The sequence below is a fragment of the Lichenostomus cassidix genome, chromosome 1 (assembly GCF_008360975.1).
Source record: "Lichenostomus cassidix isolate B80296 chromosome 1, HeHo_3.0, whole genome shotgun sequence".
Taxonomy (NCBI): Eukaryota; Metazoa; Chordata; class Aves; order Passeriformes; family Meliphagidae; genus Lichenostomus; species Lichenostomus cassidix.
The window spans coordinates 20,787,425-20,814,261 of NC_139479.1; the positions used below are offsets into that span (position 1 = coordinate 20,787,425).

The following is a 26,837-nucleotide window of genomic DNA, read 5'->3' on the forward strand; positions in this document are numbered from 1 at the left end:
TTGATTTTGATTGTGCAAATCTAATCTAACATGAAAGTAGATGTGAATTAACTCACCCCCAGTACACAAGACACCTTTTTTTTCTCCTTGACATGAGGATCGCCATGCACACTTGCTAATTCACCTACTTCTCTAACTGCTTTTGGAAAACTCAGTAGCTTTTGTGCCTCAGTGCTACTAGGCATTCAAAGCCTACTGTGAAATCACCATCTCCAAAACATGTTACCTGTTAATGAATCTCTGTACAGACACTGTTACTACCAATAAGAAAGCAAACCTGACTGTGAAAATTGTTTCAAGGGACTTTTCCACTAAGGAATGTAGACTCCACTATGTCTTCTCTAGATGACATTCAGAATTTAGGAAAACAAACAAACAAACAAATAAATGGAGAGCCACAAATTATGATTTGTTTGGTTTTTTTTCCCCGGTATAGGTATGTGTATTAAATGTGACAAATATATGGTGACTTAAACTACAGAGGAACTTCTCTAAAGGGAAGTCAAATAATTTTTCAGGTCATCCTCACTGATGATGGAATACTAACTCAAAAAGATTATTCTCCATTTTATGAAATGACACTTTGATTCCTTAATTCATCTAAGTGCTCTTGTAAAAGTATTCACAGCCTATTCAGAAAGAGTTTTTGTTGAAATTTTAGAGTAGTATTCAGTAACACTGCAGATGCCTACAAGGAAAAAATAATCTACATTTTCTGGTCTGAGGCCTGAAAAGAGAAGTACGTCATTCTTGTTTTAATTTGGTTTGGAAATACTTGAAGACTCTGCTTAAGCCAAGATGTATTTGATTCCCCTAAGACATGGTGGAGTCATGAGATTGGAGAGGGCCCTTAGCTCATTAGGCTCATTTCTTTGCTTTTTCTCTAATTTTCACTCATATAATAATAAAACAAGTGGGTGTGTTACATGTGAAATTACTAATTAATCTGAGTTTAGAAATGTTTAACACTATGAATGTTATATGTAATTTTGTTTGTAATGAGAAGTTAAAAAAATGGACGAGTACATTTTTCCTGTGTGAAGGCAAGGCATATTTCTGGAAGGGCTCTGCCTTGAATATAAGGACCACAATGAGATATGTTTTTTTAGGATAATCTGAAGGCTAAAATTGAGATGAGGAAGGTTCATTCACACAGAAACACCACAGACCAGCTGAAATATTTACATCTATACATGGAACAAATTAGTCTAACTGTAATTATACACCCTTTGGGGAAGAGAGGAGTTATTGCCAAGGTAAACTCTCTAAATAACAGATGGCAAATAACCACTTGAAGGCCCCAACCAGCACATTTCTTACTTATGGGAATAGCATAGTTTTTGTAGATACAGAGGCAAGTAGAGGTTCTTCCCTATTAATGCATTATTTATAAACTAATCATTTCTGAACCTGTAAAATCAAATTTAAGAAGTTGCATATAAACAGACGTCTTTGAACAGGAAAGGTTTGGAATTTTCATATTTCACGTGGATAGCTCTGTAATAGACTGTAATAGCACTGGACAAGTATGGGTGGCTATACATAGGAACTGACTCTGTTATCAAGATTCAACAAATAAATATGGTAACAGTAGGATAGAGCATTTGCATACAGTTCCTGACAGTGTATTTAATAGACTGGTGCTTCCTATTTAAAACAATTATTTTCTACTCTTTTGCTATGTATTCCTAAAGTTCGTACAGAACAAGGGAAGTAATTAAATGTCTCATCAAAAATCAGTTTACATTCTGAGAGGTAAATGTGATATTATTGTCTGGTACTTTTGCCAAGAAGGTCCTCAAAGCTCTCTTTAACTAGGCCATCTATTTTTTATGAGCAGCACCTGGGGGTTATTGCACAAGTAGACTGGCAAACTACAGCAGAATCACACAAAAGTTGGACTGAGAAATTTGCAATATGGAGCTTGACTACCTCAGCTCTAAATAGGCAAGAATATTTAGGATATGTCCTGTAGAAAGGTTTTAGGCTTTTTTTTTTTTTTAAAGGACAACTGCCAATTTTGTGCCTTATTTAAAAAATATTAGTAAAATAGCCATCACCCATCATAGCAGCACTTTCCTCATAACACCCTAAGATGGTCAAACCTTGGTCTGTAGCATGCACTGGTAACATTACATGTCACTCTGTCCCGACACCGGTCTGGAAGGGGCCTTCAAAGATCAGATAGTCCAACTTCCCTGGCATAGGCAGGAACATCTGTCACTAGATCAGGTTACTCAGAATCTGGCTTTGAACACTTCCAGTGATGCAGCATCCACAACTTTTCCAGGCAACCTGTTCCAGTGCCTGACCATCCTCATTATCTAAAATTTCTTCCCAATGCCCAAACTAAATATCCTCTTTTGCTGTTTAAATCTTTTGTTCCTTGCTCTTTCACTACAAGTGCTGGTAACAAGTCTTTCTCCTGTCTTTCTTATAATTTATTCCCCTTTATATATTGAAGGGCTGCAATAAGGTCTCTCTAAAGACTTCTCTTCTCCAGGCTGAATAAGCCCAGCTCTCTCAGTCTGTCTTCGTAGGAGAGATGCTCCAGCCCTCTGATCATCTTCAGGGACCTCCTCTGGGCCAGCTCTGAGGCCCATATTTTTCCTGTGCTGAGGACACAAAAGCTGGATGCAGCACTCCTGGTGGGATCTACCAAGTGCAGAGTAGTGGGGCAGATTCACTGCCCTTGACCTGCTGGCCACGCTACTTTAGATGCAGCACATGTTTGACTTTCTGGGCCACAAAATCACACTATTGGCTCATGTCCAATTTTGCATTTGTCAAATTGAAAGGATAAATTGTATGTGTTTGAATTATAGACAAATAATAAAAAAGTATTCATTTAATACTTGCTTAATGTATGCTCTGGGATTTCCTGATGTTAGAATCAACTGAACTCTGGATTAGAAGCACTTTGCTACATTTTCCTCAGTGATATACTATACATTGAAATACTATGCATTGGCTATACTTTTCACATTAACACAACTAGTATCTTCCTTGACTTTACTAGAAACACTGAGGTATCCTGAGCTATTAATTTCTTTCAAACATCTGGCATTAAGCTATTTTGGGATCTGTAGGAAGACAAAATTCATAATGCCTTTCTGGGCCATTGTTTAAGATTAAAGTGCATTTACATTTGTATTATTTCTTGTTTCCTGCTTTGTTTTAAAATTCTAGTTTAATTCACAATGGAAAGTAAACTCAAATTCTAATCTCCAACTATCTCAGCCACTGAGATACAATAGCCTAAAGAGCCAAAATCCTTTATCCTCCTAAGAGAGAAATGGCAACAGTATTATAAAACCATGTAAACTGAAGGACCCAAGTTAATCACACTTAATTGTAGGCAAAATAAGTGTGACAATATAGATGAGTCCATCCAGTAGTTTGCTAAAAGAGCACTTGCTGAAAAAGGAAGATTCTTCTCCTCATCTTTCTCCTTCTTTCTGTTTTCTCTGGAAGCTGGTTAGGAAAAAGGAGATAAGGGAGAGAAGGGTGCTCTGCCTCCCCTCCTGTGGCATCACAAGGCTGGAAGATGCACTGAAGCTGTGGAATATAACTTCATGCTGGTGTAAGGCAAGAATTTGATTACCCTGGAGTCTTTTTTTCCTCATCCCAAGTAAGCAATTCAGCCCTTAGGGGTCAAGTGTTCCTTTGGATATTGAGCTTACTACTGTAACATAAAATCAGTTCAGTGTTCTCAGGGTTACTGCAATGTGCTCTTCATGCGGAAATGTTATAAAGAAAGTTTCAAAGGAAGAGAGAATGATTTAAAAATAGAAGTATGTATACAAAGCCAAAAGAAAGCAATAACAGAAAGAAAGAATTCAAACTAGTAATAAGTACCCTGAGTACACTAAATGAAACATACAATGTTTGCCCTGCAAACATGAGTACTCAAAAAGAATGATAGGAAAGAAAAATAAAGATTCACCACCAATTTTTCTTAAACAGCACCCTAATTGAAATATAAATGCACTTTTTTAAAATCAAATGGTGAGAGGGAAAAGCTGCAGAGCAAAATTACCACTTTACCAGCATGCCTTTCACTAATCATTGCATCATTTCTCCTTTCCCTAGCTCTTAAAAAGTCATTATTTATCTCATTAATATATTTCATTATTATATTTCATTATGATAAAGAAAGCAAGAAAAAGCTTTCTTTAATGCAATATAAACAACCGGTTATTTTAGAAAAAGAATGGTCTTTAGTAGTATTACCGCCCTACCTGTTATATAATGTGGTTGTTTTAGCAGTCAAATGTCCCATTGAAAAATTACCAGCCAGAGTCAATAAAAAGGCAGTTCTACCAACCTCATCAATAAAAGCTTATTACCACCTGGAATTTGAGCCTTGTTACTCAGCAGTGTGAAATTTCTGCATGGAAATTCACTAATAGAAACCAGTCTGTTGATGAACAATACAGAAACAATATTGCCATAAGCTTTACTGTATGATTACTGCTTTCACTCAGACTTAATTCACCTTTTTTTAAGCAGTAGTCTCAAAACAATATAGGTTTCAAAAGAAGCATGAAAAAGTTTCATGTCTCTCTCCAAAAAACATCACAGATTATTTTAGAAGAATCTCTAGTATTCTCAGTATAATCACTGAAACTGAAATGCACATGATTAGTTTTAGGGTTTTTTCTACAACTAATTTATATGCAGCCAGCTATGAAAAAATGGTAAAAGGCTGGAAGACATTTCCTGAGTCATCACAGAAACTGTTCATATCATCATAGTTCATATGTTGGCAAAGATGTTTAATTATCCTTTAAAAATACCACTTAGTCACCAGGACCAGAAGAAAACCTAAGTTCCTGAATCCAGGTGCACATTCCAACCATTTCCATCCTCCAACATGGATCAAGACTGTGAAAAAAGAAATTACTTATCTTTCCTCCTTCCCAAATCCCATGCCATCTGAATAAAAGTCCTAATGCTTTACTATAGATCCAGATCTGGATTAGTGGGTGACTAGCAACAGTTATATCTCAGCAGGTAAAACTGAACATCATCTCTGTGTCTCAGTTTTTCTTCTGGGAAACAGATTAATGAGATTCACCTATCTTACAAAGACTTTGTGAAAATGCTTATTTGCAAATCTGTTATACACTGTAGCAAAGTACTGACACAGAAAAGATGAGAGATGTCAAAGAATCTGTCTTCAAAACAGAACTTCAATAGCATGTATTAAATAAAACATTAGAATTCATGTTTAAAAATGAGGAGTTCACCTACTGTTGTGAAGCTGCTCATTAAGAAGGCACTCTGTGATGAGGAGATAGGATTCCAATGGGAAAAGAAATGGCATGTAAACATATGCTAAAAAACTGTGCCATAAGACACAAGCACAGGAAGATTGATTTTTTCTATCTTTGAGTACTTTGACTTCATAGTCTTACAATATTCACTCACGCCTTCTGCATGTTTGTGTGAATTTATGGGATGTATCAGCTATATTAAGGTACTGGATAGTCCACTACAAAACTATCTTAAGGTACAAGGAAGAGGCATGGATGAGAAGGTCTAAACACTCAGATTAAAAATCCTTGACATTTTCAGTTTCTCTGTTCCTTAGTTTCATGTTTAGGCTTCTTTCATAGAGATGCAACTACTACCAGCAACATCCTTCCTCTACTAGCTTGGCCATAGTCTTTTTAAAACCATGATTACAAGCTCTATAAATACCTACACAGATATGTTTTCAGTGTCCAACTACTGAAGAAATAGGATGGCAAAAATCATGTTCCTGATTCAGGGCTGAAGGTTAAAGGTTGACAGCAGTGACACTTTTGCCAAAGCAAGTGAAGTCTATCACCCTGATCCCTTCTTCTGGATGACTGACTTACTAAATTCCTGTGGAGTTTTTCTAGGACAGTGGAAATGTAATTTCTCTTAAAAGCTTAACAGTACCTGTGCTAAAAAGGTTGCTATGCAAAGGCACTCAACAAGCAAGGCCTTTAACAGCTTCCTTAAATTTGTTTTTCCACTCTGTATTTTGGAGATTATTTACAATTTCAATAAAGTTAGCCCCATTCTCTTTCCTCATTGCAAACTTCATCTGAAAATGCATAGAAATCATTGTATTGCTGTAGTTAACTTTGGCTTAAATCTTTGCTGTGTTCTTAATCCCACTGATATGGTTTTCCCTACCCACCTTAAGCAAGGAGCAAAATCCAACCACACCATTTATATGTAAAAATAAATTTCAGGGACAAAGGTTAAAGAAAAGGTTGGTAGGACATTTCATCTGAGAACTTCCTATCCTCCTTGGATACATATTCATTGCTTGGAGTCATCAGGATTCTCTATCTCCACTTTATGTAAAACAAGCTTTGAGCTTTCTCTTACTAATGGAAATTAGCTTGTCTAAGAGTAATGCTAATTTTTTAAAAAAAATTTTATCACCAATTACAGCATTTTCATCTAACACAATGTTAGATGACATTTCACTGGTTTTGTATTAGATCAACTTTTAAGAGCTTCATAACAAACAGAAAGCCTTTAAATTCTTGAACGTTACATGATTACATTTTTGTAAAGAAAAATGCACACTGCACTGTCATATATCTTGTGCTGACAATTTAACTTCTGCAATATCAGATGCAAATGAAATCTCTTCAGCAGCTGGCAGCAAATTTTGAACCACACAGCACTACTACCACAAACTGCATTACTCAGAATTTTTCCATCATGGAGTACTAAGACATTATTTGAACCTGACTGATTAAAAAGTGCTACTGAAATGGCTGCTTAAGATGTGCCTTGTAATCTTGTAAATAACATTCTGAGAAGGAGCTTTGCTGTGTACAAAGATGTGATATAGAAAAAGGAAGCTGTACTCAAGGTGGATTAGGTAGATCAGGAGGGTTATCATTGTGGAAATGGGAGTCTTTCATCACTTAGTCACTTCTTAAATTTGGTCCCATTCAGTAGTGACTGAAAGTCATTGCTGCTTAGTGACATATGAAATGGGTTTGGGTTTTAGAACAGATTGTAACTGGAAAGCATCCATATCATAAAAGGCAGAACCACAAACGTCTTTAATCTACACTCATATTGACAATTTTCCCAGATATGACCTAAAGAGTGAATATGCTTCAAGAGCTTAACTACTGTCTTAGCTGAAGAAAAAATCTCTTAATGCTAGGATAAGAGCAGAATGGCAAGACAGGGTGAGAAATCTCTATCCTAGTCACAGAGTGTCTGTATTGGCTGAATACCTTCTTCCTCAGAGGTGCTGGCTGAACATCTTTTATGATAACTAAACCAGCTCAACATTAAACCTTACAGATTCGAGACGTATACCAGTACACATTCAGAAATGCAAGGTCCAGGAATGCACCATCAGCATCAGGCATCCCTTTCCAGATTTTTACTTCTATCTTTAAGTTTTCAGACTTGGCCAATATTACGTCACATTCATATTAGCTGGATAAGATCAGTGCTTATCTGCTACTTTTGATCATGTGGCATCATTCTGCTTTCTTTATCTTTTAAATCAATGTTGCACTGTTACAAATTACTACATCAGGTGAAAAGCTATGACAAATAAATCTTATCTTGGTGTACAGGCTTTTTTCTTGGAAAAAAATTAAGGATTGCGCATTCATTTTTTTTCCCACAGCGATTGACATTTATTCATTTTTTACCTCTCATGTTATTATTATTCATTTTTATTTTGATTTTTAGTATAATTCAGAGTTCTCAGAAGATTTGTAGTACATTTTTAGGTTGTTCATTTTAGAATAGGTTTGAAAATAGAGGTTCAAAGTATACAAACATTGCAAAGTGAGACAAAGATGTGAGAATCCAAAATAACAACCACTAACAATTACATGTAAAAGAAGAAATATTGATTTCTGATGAAGTTTAACTATACTATGCTGTTTAATAGAAGGAGTATAGTTACTATTCAGTATTGGAAAAAAAACCCAAAACCCCCCAAAAAATCCAAACACCCAACCTCTAGGAATGTAAATTCAGGCCAGAATAGCTTAAAATAAATATTAAAATTAAATTTTAATTACTTTGTAATTGAAAATAATAAGTCAATCTTAAGAGCTTAAAGGCTTCTAAGTTTAAAACAATTCCTTTAAAATGAGAAAAAAATTACTTCTTTTTCGCTTTGCTTTTTGAGTGCATTAGACTGTGCTGCTTTCATCAGAGCAAGAATTCCTCTGGGTCTTGTGGGTCTAATTCACTTCTCTGTCACCTAAATATATCACAGTTTTCCAAAGTAACTTTTGTTTTGTTTCTGAAAGCATTCTTTCCAACTATAAATGAAGTACATATATTACTAAAAAAGAGAAAAATGCCACAGGAGTCATTAAAAATAGTTTATATTAAATTGGAATGGTTTTCACTTAGACCTTTGATTTCAGAGTAGAATAAAGATTAAACATAGAGGATGTGATCAAGTTCACATACTTAGCATATTAACCATTTAAACATGCACAAATTCATCAGATAAAAGGCATGTAAGGATTTAGTGATCATCATCTCACAATTGGGTGGTATAGAGATTAGGAGCCACAGCTTAATCCTGAACATATTATTGATATAATCTCTTTTACAACACTAGGAAATCTCATTAGGAAATAAATAAATTAGATGTTTTTCACATAAGTCTGGAGCTGAATTGGTGGAGCTTCTGCCCTTCTGTTCCTCTTTGAAAATGCTATGTGAAGATATTTACTTGTAGAAAATTCTTAATCCTGATAACAGTGGAATCAAAGAAAAACAGTGTGAAAAGTGGTCTGACTTTTAGTTAGTCCTACTAGATTTTAGCCCAGCTGGCCTTCCTCAGTGAAGTACACTTTACACCTGCCTTGCTGCATTTCAGTATAGGCCACATATTGCCCCAGAGAGTTGTGCTGCAGAGTATCACAAATGCTTCAACAAGTCATAAATGTTCCTCATTAAGGAGGTTCTATCTGATTGATGTTGGAAGGAACCTCTGGAGATTACCTTGCCCAAGCCTGCTGCTCAAACAGGGCCACTGGGAGCCCTGGTCCATTTCCAGACTCCACCACCTCTATGGTAACCTGTGCTAGTGTTTGACCATTCTCAGAGTAGAAAAGTTTTCCCTGATATTTACAGAAAACCTCACATTTCATTTTTTGCCTGTTGCTTCTTGTCACTGGGCACAAATGAGAAGAGCCTGGGCCCATCCTCTTTGCACCCTCCCTTCATGTACTTAAATAGCTTAATAAGATACACCCTTCTCCAGGCTGAACAGGGCTTCAGTCCCACCTCTCCCAGCTTTTTCTCCTGAACGCGCTAGTCTCCCTTTCCTTTCCTTTCCTTTCCTTTCCTTTCCTTTCCTTTCCTTTCCTTTCCTTTCCTTTCCTTTCCTTTCCTTTCCTTTCCTTTCCTTTCCTCCTTTCCTTTCCTTTCCTTTCCTTTCCTTTCCTTTCCTTTCCTTTCCTTTCCTTTCCTTTCCTTTCCTTTCCTTTCCTTTCCTTCCTTCCTTCCCTTCTTCCTTCCCTTCCCTTCCCTTCCCTTCCTTCCCTTCCCTTCCCTTCCTTCCCTTCCCTTCCCTTCCCTTCCTTCCCTTCCCTTTCCTTTCCTTCCTTTCCTTTCTTTTCCCTTTCCTTTCCTTTCCTTTCCTTTCCTTTCCTCCTTTCCTTTTCCTTTCCTTTCCTTTCCTTTCCTTTCCTTTCCTTTCCTTTCCTTTCCTTTCCTTTCCTTTCCTTTCCTTTCCTTTCCTTTCCTTTCCTTTCCTTTCCTTTCCTTTCCTTTCCTTTCCTTTCCTTTCCCTTTCCTTTCCTTTCCTTTCCTTTCCTTTCCTTTCCTTTCCTTTCCTTTCCTTTCCTTTCCCTTTCCTTTCTCCTTTCCTTTCCTTTCCTTTCCTTTCCTTTCCTTTCCTTTCCTTTCCTTTCCTTTCCTTTCCTTTCCTTTCCTTTCCTTTCCTTTCCTTTCCTTTCCTTTCCTTTCCTTTCCTTTCCTTTCCTTTCCTTTCCTTTCCTTTCCTTTCCTTTCCTTTCCTTTCCTTTCCTTTCCTTTCCTTTCCTTTCCTTTCCTTTCCTTTCCTTTCCTTTCCTTTCCTTTCCTTTCCTTCCCTTTCCTTTCCTTTCCTTTCCTTCCCTTTCCTTTCCTTTCCCCTTTCCTTTCCTCTTTCCTTTCCCCTTTCCTTTCCCCTTTCCTTTCCCCTTTCCTTTCCATTCCATTCCATTCACTAACATCGGATGATTGTAATATTTTCTTGTAATATTAACTAGATCCTAAGTTAAAATATCATGGCAGAGAGGCAGTTAAATTTTTCCAGCTTTCAGGGCATTCACATAATAAAGATATCCAGACAAGGCCCCCACTTTACAGTTACCTAGCCTGTGCCAGTCTACAATTTCTGAGACTTTTTCACATCTAAGCCTTTTAGTTGAGATTATCCTACAAAGGAAGAAGACCTGATCTGTAGTTCTGCTACTGCTAACAGAACAATAAACAGCCATTTGCAAAAGTGGTGTTGGATTAGTGTGTCTTCATATAGCTTGCATGCAAGTCTACAGGGGGCTCCAAAACTCTTTGCAGTGATCTGTTTTGGATTAAATTAGTGTAATGCAATTTACATCAAAAACAATTTCTGAACATATCCATTTTTCTTCCTATACTCAATCAGAAATGAAGGAATGAAAGAAGGGAAGAGAGGAAGGAAGAAAAGGATGATAGCACATTCATTGATTCATTCATCATTTCTTTTTCCATTTTTAGACTGTAAAATTATTTCATCTGCTCTCATATGAATTATAATTAATAGCATTAATAAGGTGCTTAGCCTACACTGAAAGAAAATTAATGTTATTAGCCAGAGAATAATTCTCTGAGGCATGTCACATGCAGTGACATTGTAACTGTGAATACTTTCAAAACTGAACTCTGCTACACACTTATCAGTATGCAAAAGCAATAGACATATATGGTCCCAAAGCTTATCAAGAGGCTTTGTATTTTGGATTTTTGACGTGGATTGTAATCATACTATTCAGTATTGGTTTAACAAGTCACAAACATGAAATATTCAAAGAACTATTTTATTCATGTGTCTTTTGGGCTCTTCTCCTCCTAGTATGAAGATTGCATTACAATTGAATAATTGTCCAATTTAGTATTGATTCTCAATAAATAAAGGAATGCAAATGGAATTGTTTTGTATTTAGAATTCTGAGTTTTGAGTGGACTTCTCCATCTTACAAAAAAGGCTATTGCTTTCTCTCTTGAAAATGCCACCTAAAGTCTTTCTATTTCCATCTCACCTCTGAAATGAGGAATAATATTTCAGATGCTTTTCATAGTTCAATATTTATGTCTTTTTAATCACCGGTACTTGTCAGTTCTAACTTCTACTTGCAACTTCTACTCTTTTCTACTCTTTTAAGTCATCCCCAAGGGTCTACCACAACATGTCTCCGTCAGCAGAAAACACACTGTAAGTTCATTTTAAAACTGAGTTAATCTTGATATATTTTTCCTACCAAAAGTCAAAGATTTCTGACGTTGTACTATAAGGTAGTTTTCTATATACTCATTTTTTCTTCATATGCTGTGTTGTCTTTACTTAGAAATTTTTGCAGCATATTGTTATATCTGGGCCATTTTGTTCTTATTGCTTTTGCAAGTTACATTAATCTATGCATACATACTAATTTCTGTCTAGTCAATGATGAAACCTCCATTTCTGAAAAGCTTACAGTATTCAATTTTACATCTTTTCTAGACAAGTTTTTTTTTTTAACTTTTCTACTGTAACACCTTCAGAGGCATTTCCAAGAACAAACTGGTTACTGACATCAGCATTATAGTGAATCAATCTACTTTCTCTGACATAGCTCATGCATTAAGACTGGAATTTCAGTGGAGGTTAATGGAAATAAGTACTCTCTTCAACTGAAAAAAAGAAAAGCTATATTATTCCTTCAGATTCATTTGGAAATGATAGCCATAACTTTTCTTCATGCTAATAATGGAAGAGAAAGTAACAGAAGAATTAAACCTATTTTCTACTTCCTGGAGCAAATATGCCATCTCTCATCACCAAAATCTTACAAGACATAAGCAAAACTGACCAAGCAGACCACAAATGAAGAAAAAAGTTATTACTTTTATACTAGTAAATGACAATTGTATTTCTGTTTCCTGATTAAGCTAGCTCTGCAGTCCCTCCCTTTAACAAGCAGGAAAGATCATGAGGAATGTTGTATCTCCTCCAAGTTTGCTCTGAATTTCTATAGTGTCCCTACTAAGTTTGTATCTCTGATTTATCCCAAGCTTTTTAAATAGAATACTTCTGTTCTACAGTTTGGTTTTGTTTGGCACATCTCCTAAGAGCCTGTGGTCATTCTGGAAAAGAGCAGTGGATTTCAATCTGTTACCACCTCTGCATCACTAAACAACCTGAAACAGCAGCACGTCAACTGCCCTGCTTTCCAGCTTGCTGTTTAAACCCTAGAGACACTCTTTGGGGCAGCAAGGAAACAGCAAAATGTAATGGCAGCAGCAAATGACCAATTAGGCTGGAATAAACTAAATGTTGCACAACAGAAAAAGAAACAGTAAAATCAAACACAGACAGTAAAACCAGCTCATGCTCAGTAGAATGCTACAAAGTGGATGCAAACAGGAATGATAACACATGTATTCTTTTATCTAATGCAAGTACTCAATTGACCAAATGCTGGTGGCCACTGATAGACATGGTAAAGATTCAGGGTTAATAGAACTGGAATAAAACCTGCTCTCTCTTTACAAAACCTGATTTACAAAAGAGTATTGCTCTGTTGTTTCCTACATTGAAAGCCTTTCCTAAGCACCCCTCAGTGTCCCACAAAGGTTTTCCCCAATCCTGCAAATACTGCAATCAATACATTACAAATCACTAAGTATGCTGTGCTGCCTTTTACCCACTGTTTCTGCAACTAGACTGCTCGATGAAAAATATGCAAAGAAATATATGTTTAACTGCACATGCTGGCATAATTTATGTATGTACCAAAGCTAAATATCTGTTTTTAGCAACTTAGTAAGGAATCTTTCTTGAAGAAAGCCAATTTGCACAGACTTGTACTGAGAACAGAGTCAACTTGGGGTATTCAGGAAGGAGGACTGTAAAGTCATCTTACCTCTTAAAAAACTGCTATTCCACAATATGATTATTTACAAATATAAATTGTTATTTGTTTCCACAGGTGATTATCTCTGGAATCAGAGAAACACTTCAATACATCTAGAGATACAGGAAGGCTGTTGAAAGATGTAAGGATCAGTTGCTCTCCAGCCTCAGAGATAATGGAAAGCTCTAAAGGCAAATCCATTGGTTCTGACTATTCTTCATAAACTGAAGTGGACCTCACCTTAATGGTTTCAGTAATTCGAAGAACTCATTGAAGTAACTAGCAAATTATTTTTGCCAACAGTGCATATTATTGTCACTTCATTTGAAAATATTTTGATACTGATACCATATGGTCACTTTTTGAATTAACATATTGTTTTATAAGGATAACCTGAACAGGCCAGACAGCACCCAGAAGCTCAGAGGGTTGGATTTAACTACTGAACTTCAAAAGTCCACAGTTAGATGTTCACATCACTGCTAAGTCCATGCTGTGTAGACCACCTTCAAAGGCAAAGAAGGGAATGGGCTTTTGTAGGACATAATTAATTTGGCAATAAAGTAAATATTGCAAAAGCTCAGATTATTGTGGTTTCTAAATGAAAGTAGAAAGGACAAGTATGACAGATACACTGTAGACATACAAATTGCTGGTCTGGATTTGATGAACAGGAACACAAGTAATCATGGATTCCCTCCATTGCTGTTAGAAGCACATGCAACATACCTACACTCCAGTCCATTTCCTCCACTGCATCACCATATAAACTATGCTTGCTCTTTCCTTTGAAATTTTCTGAAGCATATAGAGCAGTATGGACATGAAGATAAGACAGGACAAGAAGAAATGGTGCATCAGTGTTCCTGTAAAACAAAACAAACCAAAACCACAAACCCTTAGTATATTTTATAATAAAATTTCAAAAAAAAAAATCTTTCTACATTAGAGTTTAAAAAAGTTCTTCCCATGACCCCACAAACAAGCACCAAAACAAAACCAAAAAAAGATGAAAAGGAATACTGTAATTGATGACAGTGTAATTCTGAACAAACACATGCCCAGTAAAAATGCCACACTTTTACTGAATTGAAACCAAAAATAAATGACAAAATTTAACTAATTACTATTTGCTTTATGTATTGAAATAGGACTTGTTTAAAGACAGGAACCTAGCAGTTTCTGACCAAAAATACCTCTCCTTATTTTACAAGTATATATTTAAAAACCTGAATACAATTGCTGTTCAAAAACATATCCTCAGTTACATATCTACATGAAACAGAATTGCTTTCCTCACGAATTCATGGAGAAGCTGATCAACTATTATGAGAACCTGGGTCTTTATCCTGGTCTAAGGAATATGACCAAATCTCTTTTCTTTTAAAGCTCTGTGTGTGTATGCATGTGGCTGTACATAACCTCAAAGTACATACTGATACAAACATTTTTCTTTTCAAAGTAATGAACAGTCTCCATTGTCTTCAGTCTGCTCCCTAAACAGATACAAAAGAAAGAGTGCAATAAATAGACTCTCTGTAAATTTAGCTGTTCATGTGATCTGTCAACACGATATTTATGATCAATTCCAGCAGGCTGTGAAAGCACAGCTCAAACAAGTACTTCTCCTTATGCATTATTTATAGTACTTTACTTAAAATTGTGCCGTACTAGCCAAATTTACTGCTATATGCTCTAACAACATTTGCAGTACATTATGCATATTGTAAATATCAGCTGAACCACAAAAGCACTATCCACAAAACTTGTCTGGATCTCACCTTAAAGCACACCACTAATTGCAGACTATTTTTATTTTTATTTACCGTATTTTTCCTCACCGATCTGTGGTGGATAATACCTGTGATTCATGTCAACATCAAAGGGAGACTATATATTTTCTCAAGCAGTTGATCATCCACCATTTAAAGAGGGGAGGCACAATACAGACATGCTCAGAAAAAACACTTCTTTAAAATTAACATAAAACCTAACCTTTGTAACTTGAAAACAAAGTCTTTTAGTAAAAGACATACATCTGATATCAATACTTTCCTCCTAAAGAAAAATAATTAAGTTTAGTCTAGTACATTTATGATCCATTTTTCCTCTCTCTTTGGTTGGATCTCTTTTTGCACAAGTTGCATGGTTAAAGCTTTCTTCTCTACTGGCATATACAGCAGTATATAAGCACAAAATGGGAAATTTTTATCCATATTACTCACTTGATAAGTGTGTTTCTGATGGGGATTTTTCCTTCATAAATGATTTCTCCTTTTTTTTTTTTTTTTAGGACCCCAGCAGAAAAAATACAACATTCTTCATGTGGAAATTGGATACAAAATTATGTTAATTCACTTACAAGTATTTTGCATCATAAAATACTGATTAAAAAAATTAAGACAATGTTTTTCATAAAAGATACACTTTCCACAAAGTTGCCTGTTGCTATTTGAAAGGTCATACATGTCATAACTTTTCACAACTGTAGCAACAAATAACAGGAGATTTCTGAGTCAATTTGAAATGCTGAAAATATCACCAGTTGAACTTAAAAAAAAAAGTATACTTAAAAGTTACATATTTAATAAATACATAAATGTAACACTGACCTTTCATTAGAGAACTTTTCTGCAAGGCAGCTGATTTTTGTTGTACAACTTGCATTTTTTAATGCCTAGGATTATTGCTGACTTTTTCCTTAAACACAGTTCACTGAATTGAGATTAATATACAAATTCTATGGTAAAACATGACAAAAATTATTTTATACTTTTAACACTGCAAGCAAAATTTAGTTTTCATGCAAATTACCTTGTTCTAATGGCACAGAGATACTGCATTCTCCTAACTGCTTACCTGTTTTGCTAAAAGTGAGTATCAATAGCCTCCATTACAAATGATATTTTCAAGACATAAAAACTCCAGTTTTATGTAGTTTGTTTTGTCTGTTGTTTGCTGAACTCACACAAAGACCTAACTTTCAGGAAGAGCCATCAAATCAACAATTTATATGGAAGGGCACTACATCATTCTCTTCTTTCCAACTAAAATTGACAGCTTTTGATTGACAGCTTTCTGTCAGGTGGAGAAGTGTCTCACCTATTAATATACTACAAAAGATCAGAGACAGCTATTTATCTTCCGCCAAAACTCTTTGAAGAGAATCATAACTGACTACCTTTACTGTGACCTTGAAAATGGAATCACAATACCAGCTAGTAGGCAGGAGAGAAGTTTGACAATAACAGCTTAACTCCTGAACCACTTCAATAATCATCTCCTTCAGAAATGTATTCCCACTATTTTTTACACATTCCAAACATGAAAAATCTCAGTTTCAAGAGATTTGAGATTTTTTTTATCCTTATATGTGTCACACAGTTTTTTCCTTTTATTGAGTAGCCAGAGAGATTACATACATCTGACATAAGATATTCTTCAGGGTGTTTTTAATGGATCTTGGAAACATCTGAAAGCATAACATTTCTGGTGACTCCTCTGCATTGCAAAGTACTGGGTTCTTTTTTATTGTGAGGAGTCTTTATACTACTCAAGGATTCAGCTCAGGCTTGAGCTGTAAAACACTGCTTTAAAGTGGGCGAGAGAACAATTAAAACGAATCTGACTTTGTGCTTCAAACACAAGTCTTTTAACTTTTTTCCTGCAAATCTGCTCCAAATCCTTGCTGCTTTGAAAACTCCTTGGTCAATTGTTTGCATTTCTGTTCACTGATGTGGCGCAGTAGACACACTGCAGGAAAGGGACACCACTCAGAGGTGGCTGGACAAGCTCAAGAATTTGGCGCATCAGAACTTAATCAAGTTCAATGGGGCCAAGTGCAAAGGCCTGTGCCTGGGTCAAGTCAATCCCAAGCACAAATGCAGGCTGGATGAAGAATGGATTGAGAGCAGGCCTGAGAAGTACTTGGGGGTGTTGGTTGACAAGAAGCTCCACATTAGGTGCCAAAATATGCACTTGCAGCCCAGAAAGCCAACCATATCCCAGGCTTCAACAAAAACAGAATGACCAGCAGGTAATCCTTCAACACTTCCAGGGATGGCGCTGCTACAACTCCTCTAGCTGTTTCAGTGCTTCAACACCCTCTGAGTAATGAATGTCTTCCTAACAGCTAATCTGAACCTGCCCTCTTTCAGTTTAAAAACATCACCTGTGACTCTCTGTCCTTATAAAAAGTCCCGCTCTCCCTCCTTTAATAAGCCCTTTAAGGCACTGGAAGGGTGCAGTTAGGTCTCTCTTGCACCTTTTCTTTTCCATCCTAAACAACCTCAGCTTTTTCAGCCTGTTCTCATGGGAAAGTAGCTCCATCCCACTGTTCATCTCCTTGACCGTCCTCTGGACCCACTCTAAGAGGTCCACAGCTTTCTTGCGCTCAGACGTAGACACGATACTCTAGGTGAGATAGCAGTGTGTTGACACAGGCAGATGCAAACGTAACTTTGTCTTCCCTATAATTTTCCTTTCACTAATAAAGTTCTTAGTCAGTATCCCCCAAGTGGATAAAATCATTAGTGCTTATTGCCCATGAGTGCCTCTTCTATTTCCAAATCAGATCACCAGTTAGACAGTGCTCTTTGTGATAGGACTGGCTGAGTACACTTCATTAAACCTTCTTGCTCCTGCAGGAGGAAAATGCAAATTTCGGCTCAGTTGAATCAAAGCAGGACTTTGTTCTATATGCTGGATTTTTCTTGTTAGTCTGAATGAATCTATGAATGAATATTTCTGTCCTGGTCTTTTAAAAGACACACCTTCAAACACAGGTGTGTCTTACTTTCAATTGTGATGGTGTCATATTTTCAATCTTTTTTGAAATCAGAAAGAGAACTGCAGACTACCTGGGGATAACTTATCAGAAACAGAAAAGGTGTTGAAAATGTAAGGAGAGAGGGGAAAAATGTAAATATATAGAAAATCTGACTCTTTCTAGTAGATATTAAAAGTAGGATTTGTTACTACTATAACTGCATTTGTGAAATAATTCTTCCATGCCAATAGACAAGACATTGACCTCTCCAAATTCATGCCTTCCTTGCTTCCTTTAAATGCCTGAGGTATACAATTCATACATGTTTTTATTTCTTTTTTATGTAACCTTTTTTTATCCCTCATCTAAAGAACTTTTTCATAAGCATGGAGAAAAAAAGGACATTTCTCATCTAGTACAAATTATTAATAAACCCTCTCATCCACAAAACTTTGGAGTCCAGTATACAGATCTACTTCTGTTTTAGAAGTGTTCCATTGACAATTCAGTCTGCCACTCATCGCATCACAGAACTAGTAAGGTCCCTAATCATTCTTAAATGATCTGAAGATTTAGTAAAGCCCTGTATGAATTCACACCTTCTTCCTGTTACCTTTTTGTTTAAAAGGCACAATCAGAGGTCTGAGAGAAAAAGCATGAAGATCCCATAGAGTTGTACAGCCTATAAGTTACTACCCTTTTTTAATACATGTACACATATACAAGTATACAGAGATACACAAACCCTTCTCTATAATTTTTATTTTTCTGTAACCTAAAAGGAGTATTCTTGTAGGATTCATAAAAACACTTGATTTCAGAACTCTAACTCCAGAATAACATGACAACTGCCAGATCTCAAGATTTAGTTATATATGGAAAAACACTAAACCACAGTCTCCTAGAGCAGATGACAAATAATCTGAATAGGCATTGCAACAGTGTTTCAAGGACTAAAACATAACAGAAAAAGAGAAAATTTGTAATTTATTAACTGTTATAAAATTTTGAAAATTATGCTTATGAAATATATGACTGGCAAAACTAGGCAAGAAAATTCTTCAAATTCACCTTCACCATAGCTTTTAAATATAAGCATGTTTGCATTTAAATACTGTTTCCCATAAACTAGATTTCATTATGGTTTTTTTAAACATTATTATTAATTGTGATCAGCTATAGCAATTTGTCAGAGAGGTATTCTCTATCACAGAGTGGTACTTTTGTGTTGTTAATTTTTGATACGTTAGAACCCGGATTCTGGCATTTAGCAAAACTGGATTTTCTGTGCAGCTGGTCATTAAAGGGCATGCTGAAGATGTATGAATGACAACCACATTGAATTTAACATGAAATAATTAGCATCCATTTGACTTTCAAATACGCTGTAATACCAAGAGTGTTTTCATAGGTTTACAATATGTAAACACACTTCCTCTTGGGAAAAAGCAATTAGAATTACCATATACTGAGCTGACCTGCCCACTTACAATTAGAGTAAGCAACTAAATTACTATCTGTTTTCACACACCAGATCTGACACTTGTAATTGCATACATTTGCTCTTTTTCAGTCTATTGAAGAAAAAACAAAAATTGTAACATGCATGCACTGCACTAAGGAAGATAAAATACAATAGCCCCACACCAAAAACCAGGCCAAGCACATAGCTACATGCTATGAAGAATTTATAAGACTTTAAAAATACGAATTCTAATGATTATATAGAAACACAAGCCAAAGTCTGCCATCCAGCAGTCCAAGGTAGTAGCTCTGAAGACCCCTCTCCTTACTTTGCTAGGAATCAAAACCTCCATCACTTTGTGATCCCTGTTTCCAAACAGCCTCCAGCCATCACATCCCTCACCAGTCTTTTTCCATTCACAGAGGGCAGGTCCAGCAGGGCCCCTCCCCAGGCTGGCTTCCTCACTATGAGGAAATTTTTTCCACACACTCCAAGAACAATTTACACAGTTTCCTGTCTACCACATTGCACTTCCAGCAGGTGTCTGGTAAGCTGAAGTCTTCCACACAAACCAAGGACAGGAATTGTGAGACTTCTCCCAGATGTCTGCAGACTATTTTGTCTGCCACTTCATCTTGTCTGGGTGATCCGTAACATATTCCCACCATGGTTCTATCATGATTCTATCCTCTGATTCTTACCCATAAACACTCAAACCTATCATCACCATTAAGCTCTGGATAATCAAAAGACTCTGTAACATAAACAGCTACCCCACCGCCTCTCCTTCTTTGCCTATTACTTCTGAAGAATTTGATGTTTATACATGGTAAGAGGTCATAAAACTGACAGTATGACTTAGAAACAGCTAGAAGAGAGAATGTCTGGAAGTCCATCACCTGAACTCTAAAGAACTTATAGAGGTAATATAGGCAATAGGTATAATAAACTTTCATGGATACAACATTTATGTTGGAATTACTAATATATATTCATATCCATTGTCTATAAATATAGCATAAAAAAAGCTTTACAGGAAACACCAGTGCTGTGTAAGAGTGGAGCTTCATCATACATTTATTGTAAAGATATTTAAATAATTAAAAGACTCAGGATATCTGATCATTTTTAGTTTGATCATAAAATCTGTATTCAGAACCAGAAACCTTGAATTCTCCAAATTCAGGATTGTTTGCACTTTGTTGTAATTGTGCACAAGGATTACCAGTGCATATGACCAAGCTTGCTACTTAATGTATCATCTAAAGAAAAGGAGACTGTTTGACAAATGGAATGTTCCAACTTGTGGCTAAATGGCTGAAAGAACTGGAATTACAAGAATGCTGTCAAGCAATGGTGTCTGACTTCCTAAAACCTTGTGGCCCTTCCCTTTTGCAACCTGGCTGCCTCACGGTGGCCATTCACCTACAAATGGCCAAAGTCAGTCAATTAGTCATAAAAGCAATGGTCTACTAGTGTTCTGGAATTGACAGGTGTGAACCCTATAATGTGTGAACTGGTGTATCAAAGCAAATATTGATTTTGTTGCTCACACTAATACATGGGACAGATCAGTTCAGTGAATATTAATCTAATTACTCATATCCCCAGGAATAAGGTTTATGGCCATACACTTTGCATGTGGATTCATTAAAGAGCACAGTTAAAATTGCTCAAACGCCCTAATTGCTTCTCAATGCCATAACATGTTTGGATATTCTCTAATTTAACATTGACTCTGAAGAGTCTGGGTTATAATTCTGACTGTAATTGCAGCACTCCTGTAACAAAGTTTGTTGCAAATTACGAATATGTGCTATTAACCTTGACTTCAATTTAACATCACTGTTGTCTGAAAACTACACTGACATTTGGGGCCAAGTGCCCAAATGATGTAAAGCCACTTACCCCCAGACGGGTCAACAAAACTGTGCTGATTTAGATGACAGATTATTTTGCCAGCTCTATATACTGGGGTCAAACAACAACACTAAACTACACAATAACACTGTGCACGTTACACATATTAATAAAGTTAAAAGAGTTACTAGTTTTCTACCATTGATTTCCATCTTGAACTCACCTATTTTGAGGCAACCATTTTATTGTTGTGGCATTGAAATCAGTGAAACATTCATAGATACCCAAACCACTACTACTACAGGCACTTTATATACTTGTAAATAATGGAAGAATATACTAACATACACTTAATGTACTTGAGAGTCTTTTAAAATCACCAAATGCTTGGTCACTAAGCAAATAATATCTCAACATTTTTCCAAAGTGTTTATTCGTGTGTTTGTAATAAACAAAGTACTTCACAGTTAAATTAGTTACAATGTATCTGAGAAGTCATTTTTATCTCTGTTCTCATCGCCAAGAGGAAATAAAGATGGTTTAGATAATTTATAAACACTTATGAAAATGCGGATTGTTGGGAAGACTTACTTAAGGAAATTTGTTATAAAAACCATTTCTTCAGTGTAATGTGTAGACATGGCCACATCAAATATTCATAGTGATAGAAATGTTAAAAAAATTTCAGTATGAGATCAAGATTTTAGATAAACACTTCTTGCTAACAGCTAGAAGCAGCTGCGGCATGCAGTTATTAAGTCTAGAAAATTTAGCCTCAGATTCTTTGATACATGCTTTCATCCAGCAATGACACCATATGCATATATACACAGTAACTAATGGTACATACTTTAAAGAATAGTTATCAAGGGATGTAGAATAGAAATTCAGAATAATAGTAATTCTGTATCTTAAAATATGATTTTACTTGTTTAGTATTTTTGAAAAAGCTGCAACCTGTGTCAAAAGTGTTTGAGAAAATTACACATATTTTTTCCAGGAGTTAAATTAATTTTTTTTCTCCAAATAAATTGATTTCTACTTTAGAATATACAAATGTATACTTTTATTACTTAATGCTATTAAGTGCCCTGTGGTGACAATTATGGCAAGGTAGCTAACTTAGCAAAAATGAACAATGATTGAGGATGGCTTTGTAAATCCAAGGTCTAGGTGGCCCAATACGATGGCTATTAAAAACATTGTTTTCAAAACACCAGGTTTTTCTCACAGAATCACAGAATTACAGAATGGGTAAAGTTGGAAGGGACCACAGTGGCGACATCTGGTCCAACCTCCCTGTTCAAGCAGGGTCATCCCAGAGGACATGGCACAGGATTATGTCCAGACAGTTCTTAAATATCTCCAGCAAGGGAGACTCCAAAACTTCTCTGGGCAACTGTTCCAGGCACTGTCACCTGCACAATAAAGAAGTTCTTCCTCATATTCAGGTGGAACTTCCTGTGCATCAGTTTGTGCCTGTTGCCTCTTTCTCTGTTGCTTGGCATCACCTAGAAGAGCCTGGTACATCCTCTTGGCACCGTCCCTGCAGATACTACATACATTGGTGAGGTCCCTTTTCAGTTTTCTCTGTTTGAGGCTGAACAGGCCCAGCTCTCTCAGCCTTTCCTCAGAAGAGAGATGCTCCAGACCCTTAATCACCCTTACTGCCTTCCACTGGACCTGTTCCAGGAGCTCCAAATCTCTCTTGTCACAAGGAACCCAGGACTGAACACAGCACTCCAGATGTGCCTCTCCATAGCTGTGCAGAGGGGCAGAGTCACCTTCCTCGACTTGCTGACAATGCTCTTCCTAATGCCCCCCCAGGATCCCATTGGCCTTCCTGCCCACAAGGACACCCTGCAGGCTCATGGACAGTTTTTTGTCCACCAGGAACCCCAGGCCCTTCTCCAGAGAGCTGCGTCCCAGCAGGTCAGCCCCCAGCTGGTACTAGTTCCTGGAGTTATCTTGTCCCAGATGCAGAAGCCTGCACCCTAACTTCTGAAAATCAAATATTTTCAAAATTACTGTCATAGAAGTGGAGGCATCAAAAATGCCAGTACCTTAAAAAAATTGCCATATGAATGCCTTTTAATGGGTTCATCAACTGAATGATGAAGAACATTTCCCCATTCCAGAAAAGTCATGGTTTACAACTCTGCACAATGCTTTCCCAGAATTCTCACACCACAAAAGATTTTTCATTCAAGTTATATGAAATTCTTAAGAATGAAAGTCCTAAAAAAGTTGAAAATTTTTGAAAAAAAATTCTGAAGCATGTAAACAGTGGTTTACTTTTTATAGAGAAATTATATATATACCTGATAAAAAGAAACCAAATAGTCATTTCTACTAAAAGATTCACTTCAGTCATCTTTTAAAGAAAAAAAATTATGATCACACATAATGACATATTCCTTGTGCTCACCAGCTCACATTTTTTCCTAATTTTCAGAAGCATAGCCATTGTGAAATGCCAACATTAACTTATAACACAGTTAGAAACCTACCTTCCAATAAACTGCATGGCTTCTTTTGTCAGTCTCTGAGTAAGGTTCTCATAGGACAGCGGCTGCTGGATAATCTGATGGTCCCTCATTAAGAAGCAGTTTAAGTGTCGAAAATGATAGAAGAAAAAAATCAGAACCACAAGTGAAATTGTGATTATTAACAAGCAGTAACCCAATGCTTGGAAGGGTACTTTGATGAGGCCAATGTACTGCACTATTGCCAAAGACACAAGGGTGATTCCGGTGATTTGGACTGGGATGACAAGGGCATTTTGAACCCCTTTTAAAAATACACTGCCTTGACCAGGTTTGCAGTCTCTTAAATTGGTCACGGGAAGTCCATAAAAGTAATCAAATCCATGACTGAGGGGGTGGTGACAGAAGTCACTACTGCTTTCACAGTTCATCCCAAGATGCCACTTTCCTACAAAGACAGAAGAACAGGGAGTATTTTTGTAGTTAAATCATCAAAGTTACTTTTAATGTGCATTATTCCAAACATGAAACTGCCACTATCTGACTGATATCCCCATGCTCCCTGCATGTATTGTGTGGATCCCTATTTTCTAGTTCAACTTTCTTTATGCCTTCATCAAAGATTTTGTTTTCATGTCTGCCTCTTCATCTCAGTTAGAAATACTATGGCATGGCTGCTGCTGAAGTAAATTAAATTCTGAGTGGGCCAGCAGGTCACTGAAGAGCAACAGAGCCCTAACACATAGTTAACTTCAGAAATTAAGCCTTTGTGCATGTGCCGCTGTCATAAGAAAATAGTAGCAGCTACTGTTTTTTGTAGCAGCTACTGTTTGAAGAAGAAGAGCCAATATGGAATTATAAAACATATTTTCTGAAGTTTTTCTGGCAAATAATTTGACTAGTTAAAAAAAAAAAAAAAGAGAAAGGAAGAAGAAAACAATAACAAAAAGGAAATAAATAAAGAACAGGGAAATTATTAAAACATTTATTATTTAAATTATTGCAAAATCTCTGAAATTGCCAATCTCCCTCAAAATATACATATATATAGTGAGGGTGATTATTTTGTATTTATATATTTCATACATATCAATAAAAAGCAAACAACTGTGACAAGTAAATTGCTGTCAAATACTATCTCTCACACCATTTTGTTCCACTAGGAAAACACTCTAATTCTGCAATAATGTTGGACACTGTCTGACCAAGAAACCACTGAGCCTGCTTTGCATTATGGTAATATAATCTATATTCATGCTGATTACAGTAAGTATCTAGATAATTCATTCTATGACTCAGGTACAACCTCTTCCCATATGCTTATGCATTGCTTAGCACAACAGACCTAATAGTTTGGTAGCTGTTATTTGAATTCAAATGCATAATTATAAAAAAAAATTCAAATTCAGTTAAGCCTATTGAGTTAGATTATGGATAGAGCTATGCTTTTTGCTCTCAGTGAGAAAATGCGATGAATATTTAAAAAATCATGCTGGCTTTGACAAAACAGATTACATATGTTGCTGGGCCAAATTTCATTTTTCTGAATCAAACACCTAAACATGACCAGCATAATTCAGGGGTGGTGATCGTAAAAGAAATAAACAAGAAAATCTGCAAACTCAGTAAGTCTTCATTCCCATAACTTAGCTCAAAGGAATTTGAAATATTTGTTCTAGAGGCTTCAGGATACACATGCCAGAGAACACAAAACAGAAAAAAAAAAGCATATATAGAGTTTTTCCCTTTTCCAGACCCTCCCAGGTTTTACACATCTGTAAGAAAGAGTCCTGATGCAAACAGTCCTAAACATCTCCTCCTGCATCGACAGAACAGCATCTTCATCCTGCATTTGTCTCTTGGCAGTGACAAATGCAGGTACTGCAGTACCAAAAAGGGTGAACATGGGAATCAATTCTGTTTTTTTTTAAATAGTACCTGGTAAATGAGCTGGGTGTTGTTATTTCTCTTCCATAAATAACAGAACTGAGGTATAGGATGGGGACGTCATGTGCCTAAGTTTATCTATCAGCAAAGACGGAGAAAAATAGCACAAATAACTTGAGTCTGAGTGTTTAGTTGAGTCCTGGCCTCCTTGTACATCTCTTGATGGTCTTAAGTCAGAAATAGTTTCTGTATATCATTCAAGAAGGTACAAAACATTTCCAGGTCTGCTTACATGCCAGTGAAATGAAAGCCTCTACACTATCGTCATTCCATCAGAACTTTTCCCTGTCAGATGGCCTTTCACCTGAGGTGGTATCCTGCTTTCTGTGAACAGAATGCTTCTTGTCACTACTTTTGGCATTGTCCAGTGAAAATTACTGTGGTCAATTAAAAAAATAAAGCAGTGCACACCATTGCACTGAAATTTCAGACGTTATAATGGTGTGTTAAAGGTCTAGGTAAGGCTGGAACTCTGATTTTCATTCCCAGCATAGAAAGATGCAGATTTTTGAAAACAAATGCTTCAATTTTTCTCTTAGGTTTAGAATACTTTCTTAATGGAATAAACATAAAGCCAGATGTGTAACCAAGTGAGAATGAAACAACTCTCATCAAGTTAGATAACTGATTTAAAGGCAGAGGCTTATAGTCATGAATATAAATGATCTTCCAGCTTTAATTTTAAAGTTTTTGCTGTTATATGTTAATCTCAAAGCACCTATAATTCAGTAAGAAAATAGGAAAAGAAACTCAAATAAATTAAGTATACTTACAAGGTTATTTATTAGGATACAGAGTTCTTTTAAACTGGTTCTCAACTACAGGCCAGGATAGAAAAATCTTGCAATAACAAAATAGGACAGGAGAAATACAGGTCCTATTTTTATCTAAAGGGTTTTAGCAAGCACAACAAATTGTTCAATGTCAACACGAACTTGGGCCTCAGAAAAAGATTTGTTGGAAAGCAACTTAAGCCAAACAAAGCAGAGAGCAGGTTAGTGGGAAAAGCAACAGAAGCCCTGGTTCAAATTATATCGGCAGCTGTGACGGAACGACACAATTGCCATCCTCAAATGGCTGATGAGGTAGAAGGTTTTGATAGATCCTGCACTACTCTGAAAAAGCAAGTGATGACTGTGTCCACAATACATGTTTTGTTTCATTCCTCGTGACAATAACCCCTG

At 36.3% G+C, this 26,837-nt stretch overlaps 1 protein-coding gene across 7 annotated transcripts in view; it reads right to left on the bottom strand.

Moving 5' to 3' along the window:
• Positions 1-26,837, bottom strand: part of STS (steroid sulfatase) — a 107,330-nt gene that overhangs the window by 47,517 nt on the left and 32,976 nt on the right. For all 7 annotated transcript variants that reach the window (XM_085052602.1, XM_085052582.1, XM_085052562.1 and 4 more), the window contains 2 exons: positions 23,731-24,154; positions 13,857-13,993 (listed from right to left, as the gene is read on the bottom strand). In XM_085052602.1, the coding sequence (XP_084908728.1) occupies positions 13,857-13,993; positions 23,731-24,154 (561 nt within the window). The remainder of the gene's footprint in view (positions 1-13,856; positions 13,994-23,730; positions 24,155-26,837) is intronic.